The sequence below is a fragment of the Triticum urartu genome, chromosome 1 (assembly GCF_003073215.2).
Source record: "Triticum urartu cultivar G1812 chromosome 1, Tu2.1, whole genome shotgun sequence".
Classification (NCBI taxonomy): domain Eukaryota; kingdom Viridiplantae; phylum Streptophyta; class Magnoliopsida; order Poales; family Poaceae; genus Triticum; species Triticum urartu.
In genome coordinates, this window is record NC_053022.1 from 37566482 (window position 1) to 37572057 (window position 5576).

At 43.7% G+C, this 5576-nt stretch overlaps 1 protein-coding gene across 19 annotated transcripts; it reads left to right on the top strand.

The window, feature by feature from the left end:
- The first annotated feature begins 328 nt into the window (after nt 1–328).
- LOC125545076 lies at nt 329–5227 on the top strand. 19 transcript variants are annotated; one of them, XR_007299910.1, is made up of 6 exons: nt 329–1792; nt 1900–2089; nt 2209–2294; nt 2383–4534; nt 4699–4797; nt 4871–5227. XR_007299910.1 is itself a non-coding variant. In XM_048708966.1 (3 exons), exons 1-2 carry the CDS (start codon nt 594–596, stop codon nt 1951–1953), a joined length of 408 nt encoding a protein of 135 aa, XP_048564923.1. In that variant the 5' UTR covers nt 329–593; the 3' UTR covers nt 1954–2294; nt 2383–4905. The 19 variants fall into 19 exon arrangements, 5 of the variants coding, with proteins under 5 accessions (XP_048564923.1, XP_048564906.1, XP_048564914.1 ...); XR_007299911.1 differs by having other exon boundaries at nt 2383–3891; nt 4019–4069; nt 4138–4905; XR_007299913.1 differs by having other exon boundaries at nt 2383–2486; nt 2716–2756; nt 3432–4905.
- Nucleotides 5228–5576: the final 349 nt, after the last annotated feature.

Consider the following 5576-nt stretch of genomic DNA (forward strand, 5'->3'; position numbering starts at 1 on the left):
CAAGATCTGGAACCCCAAAAAATCTAAAATAAATTGCTGGACGTGAGGAATTTATCTATTAATCATCTGCAAAAGGAATTAACTAAATATCAATCTTCAAATAAAAATGACAGCAGTTCTCGTGAGCGCTAAAGTTTCTATTTTTTACAGCAAGTTTAACAAGACTTTCCCCAAGTCTTCCCAACGGTTCTACTTGGCATGTCCTGAGTCTTCGGGTTCATCGTCGCGGCGTTTTTGCAAAACACTCCCTCAAATTTTTAGTAATTAACCCGCACTCCAGATTTAAGTTAGTAGTAATAAGTAAAAAAAATGATTCGTTCTCACCCGAACGGACGGACGCAATGCCCGGTCTCTGCCTGCCCCAATCCCGACTCCAGGCCGTCGTCCCCAACACACCATGAGGACGAAGATGGCGGCGGCGCTGGTCCGGGCCTCCGGGGGGATCGGACCTCCTACGCCTGCCCGATCCTCCTACTTCTCCTCGCGCTGCTCCTCGCTGTCCCCGCTCGCGGCCATCTCCAACGCCTCCTCCCACGCCTACGCCTTCGCGGGCCATCAGCCGGTGCCTGCCCCGGATCCCACCTTCTTCGACGATGTCGTCGACGCCATCGTCGACAAGTACGGCTGGGACCCCGACGCCGAGGTCCGGGTTTGGCCGCTCGACGCCGAGGGCGCGCTCGTCGACGCCGTGTAGTGCTACGAGTTCCCCGCCCGCGTGGGGCCCCACGGTCGCGCTGGCGCGGGCCTCCGACGGGGCCGTCGACTGGAGCCGCCCCGACGCCCCCGCGGTGGAGGAGGTGGTCGGGCCCGATGGGGTCGACTTTGTGACCGGCGATGGCGACCTGGCGTTCGGCTCCGGCGTTAGGGTCCGTGACATGGTAGGGCCGTTCGAGCTGGTGGTCTGCGATGGCGCTGGCAGGGGCCGCGCAGAGCTCCAGTTGCCGTCGGTGAGTGCTGTTTGACTTTTATCTTTGTTGCTTCAGTTTTTTTGCTTCTGCTTGCTTGCTTGCTATGCTCTTGAAGTTGTGTGGCCTGTAAGATGAAGCAGTTACTACAATTGGTGAATGGTCTAGCTGTTGCTTATCCCTTTTCTGTTTCTGACTTTGAATTGATTGTGTTTGTTGTAGTGTCTGCACCACCGCCGAATGCATGTTCCGGCAGTCCACGCATCGATCACTTGCAAATTAAAAAGGCATGAACGCACTAAACAGAAATTCTGTGTAGATGATTCTTGTATATGGCAGTGGCACACGCGCTGGTTGATGAAGCCGCTGGGCCGGAAGGACCTCTCATTGCCATGCTAATGAGTATCACGACGAACATGGCCCCCACCTCAATGCCTCCCTGTCGGCGGTGAGGTCTGGCCGGATCTGTACGACCCGCAATATTAGTAAAGAAAAAGAATAGCTTGATCGTTCTATGACTGTCGTGGATAGGTAATTTGCATCAGAGGTCTATAGGATCTCCGCCATTAGTTTCCCATTAGAAAATTGAGTTACTAAATTAAGGAAGATGTCCAAAGAGAGGTAATTGATGGCATGATATGCATCAGAAGATCCTCATCACTGAAGTAGTACTCCACCAGTCCACCTACAGTTTTGGAACATATAAACACGGCATCAAAGTGCTACCTGGCACCAAATAAAGAGTTCAGGTCAGGGTGTTATACTGCCGCTAAGCAGTATAGTCTGAATTTCTAAGTTTGAGGAGGATTTCAGTGTTTCTAAAGAAAGGGACAAGGATCAGGGCTATAAGATTGTTGAAAGACTCAGAGACATGTACCATGAATCGGGTACAGTATGCTTTCTACCCGTCTTTTCCTTATATTGACTAAACCTTAGTAAATAACTATTTCCAGTTTTCTCATGTAACCTGAACTGCTGCTGGTTTAAATTTCAGTTCCGCAAGCTGCGGCACACATGGTCTGCCTCCGTGTCGTCCTACCTGCTTTAGGGCCCTCTACTTCTTCCCCCAAGATTGCCATTATGATTAACAAATATGACAAGAGCAATTTAATTGGTGACACATCATATTTATTCTGCAACTGCATGTGAATTCTCATCTTGCGCCTACCTCTTTTGCTTACCAGGTTGCAAAATTTCATTAACTTATTTGTCGAAGTATCCTGCAAAATCATTTCTCTTATGGGAATTAGCCTATTGTATTGATCTAACAAGGTCCACTTCAACCTACGTAACAATTATGCAGTGAAGATGGAGAGCTTTAGGCAAAAAAAGAAAGAAAAAAAACTAGCACGTGATCTATGGAGAATAATTTTGACAGCAACTCCAACTGTAAGATTCCTGAAGTTATTTCTATGAAAGTTTGTAAGTTTTCTTGATATCTATGTACACTGACATATATCGCAATTAATGTTGGCAGATGCAATGGAGTACACTTGATGCGATCAATTCTGGTGTGTGTTTGTGTGTGTGTGATGCAATGACGTATGAATAACGACAGAAAAATATGCCTGAGGAGTATGGGTATGTAGTAACATTTCTCTGTTATTTTCGGAACAACTTGGAATATCTTATTGGTAGTTTATATACAAAGTCATTTTGATAATTATCATGCTGCAAACCTACATAATTTTCTATATTAATCATGTCGTGCTAAAATATAAAAGTTATAGCTTCAATAAATTGATAAAATACAGATTTGGGCTTTACATATTTATTGAATATATATTTACATATGAATACGTCGTCACAGTCGGACTCCAGCGAGCAGCAGTGGTTGTTATACCCCACCAGGTAACTTGCTACTGTTGGTGAAACTCTCTTGTGCAGAAACGCCGATCTTGAAATCTTGATCCTACTTATAGGCCGTATTGCAAGCAATGTACTCATGTTTTACTGAACATGTAGGTAACATGAAATTTTGATATTCTCCCATCACTGAAAGTTGTGTTTTAAACTTGCAAAAGCATTGCTGAGCCTATTCAATCATTTCTATTTTACCCTAGATTTCACTCCATACCATAATTGAGATACAAATGGGCGTTACTGATGTCGAGGAGAAGAGTTAGAAGCTCTTGGATTGAGAATCTGAGATTTATATAGGTTCAGTAGAACAAAAAGTTTCGGATTCACTACTCCAGATACAACGGGAGACCTCTGATGTCATAGTTGGCACGGACATTTAGCAATAAATGTGTGCCTGCCTGAACATTATTACTATTAAACTATGAATAATGATTTTTGCAACTATAGGAGAATTTCTTGGCCGCATCACAAGAAAAAGAATCTGAAACAGAAAAGTGTACTGAACCTTCTAATTATTGTATGAACTTGTGTCACTTAATTTAAGAAGTACACATACTGCTAGCATTTGCATCACACCGGGAGCCTATTATTGAGAGATCTGACTTCATCAGGATTGCGGGTTCGTGACTTAATCCTGATTGGGTATGCTGGCTGCCCATACAGGATTGACGCGCCCTATATGCGGCGACCCGCGGCTACTCCTCCCAGCCCCGGATATGCTCTTCCGCCACCTGCGACCCGCAGCTCCAATGATCCACGACAAGGGATGACGACCAACTCGGCTGCCCCTCCCTCGTGCAGCTCCCTCTGAGGCTGCAGCAACCTTCGAACGAGGCCACTACGGTGCCACCTATGTTGTCCTGAAGTTCCCTCAGATTCGACATTTTCAGTTTCGTCAGATTTAGTTTCATCAGATTCAGAAAATTCAGTTCATCAGTTTCATCAAAGTTTCAGTTGTCAGTTAATTTGTCGGGCACGTTGGCACTCGCGCACGTCGTCCGCTTCCTCACATCACTCGCTCACATAGCCCACCTGCCAATCCAAACAACGACTTGGTCAGGGATCGGACTGGACCAGACGGTGTCCACCATGATCTGAAGGTGATGCCCGAGTCCAAGTGTGTGTAAGTTACACCAGCCTTTGATTTATATATCCACCATCCACTGATCAGTGACCTGAAAAGGTTGGGCGCTCTGAGCTAGCACATAAGCTGATTGATGAGATGGATTGAAATGCTTTTGATTTGTTAGGCCGTCAATATTCCAAACTGAAGTCCAAGGAAGAACGATTAGGAACAGCAGGTAAGAAGCCCATGAGTTAGTTGTCTTACAGGCATGCACGTGCACAAGGTGCTGATACATAGTTGCAGATTTGCAATGGATGCTGGTATTGTCGGCTGACATCTCCGGGGCTGTACATCATGATGGTTACCAAGACACGACAATGATCTCAATGCTACAAACCTGAATGGAATACCATAACTGCAGACCTGATCACAATGCTACAAACTTGAATGAAATACCTTGATTGCAGGCCTTTGCTGATTTGCGTTTTCCATTGATCTTCAATGCACTAAAGAATAGTGAAATCTTGGCATCTGATTCATTTTGCAGGCTATGCTTTTAACTTAATGAAAATGTGCATTTTTAGTTGACCTTATTGTCTGTTTGTAGCTAATTGGGAGACAAACATGGGCAATGAGCAGCTTTTTTGATGACAGTGCAATCAAGGACTCACATATTCACTGATGAACCTACCTCTATTTGGTACTGTGTATATACCTGAAAATAGTAGCATCAGCTTTGCATATTTATTTTCTGAATCAGCAACACTGTATTAGGGTCTTCATCAACAATGTACATAGTGATGCTTAACTGCCGGTTTGAATTATTGGATACATCTGTTGTGAGACATTCCTGTGTTGTCATAGTGACTTGCCTGCGCTCATTGTTGATCGCTAAGAAGTGAGTTGGTCCAGAGATTGCAGCTGAGATGGAGCTCAGCAGGACAACTAGACATGCACAGCTTGGTATTAGTCTTATCTAAAATTTTACATATAAGTTTTTTCCTAGATTCAAGTACATTATATCATTATTTTGCAGGTGTGATCCACAGAGGAGATCACATTTCCAGTCCAGTCATAAATTATTATAATTATTTTACTCATGTTCATACTAAATTTGAAACGCGTCAATCCACGAGCTTCTGATCCTCGGTTCATTTTTGAACTATATCCATGTGTTCTATCAAGGATCATTTTGGCGCATATGGAAAAGACAAGCAATTTTGTTACCAGAATTATCATATTTGTAAGGTCAATCACCCATGGGTTCTGCACTTCACTAGAAATAATTTGTACCCTTGACCTGATAAGTTGTTGTTGTTGTATTATGAATTATTCATAGTATGAGACCAAATTTATTGTTTTAGTTTCATACAATTTTTTGTTCTTTGATAAATGGAGATTGTCATTGTCTTCCGTTTGCATGCCAGAATTTAGCGGTTCAATGTAACAGTTATTTGGCTTGATATTTATCTGTTTAGATGTGTGGGTTCAAGGATATTAATATCCCGTTGCAACACCTCCCTGGGTGGCAACATTCTGATGTTGCCGTGCCATGCAGTCGGATGTTTTGAGTTCGGTGTTTAGGTGGACAGGGTAACTAGCACTTTCTTCGTAGCGAAACATGGGGGTTGTGCTTGCATATATATTTCTTAGAAAAATTGAGTGCATGCCAAAAAAAATTCTCTCCCGTTGCAACGCACGGGCATTTGTGCTAGTTAAACACAAAAAACACAACCAAAACA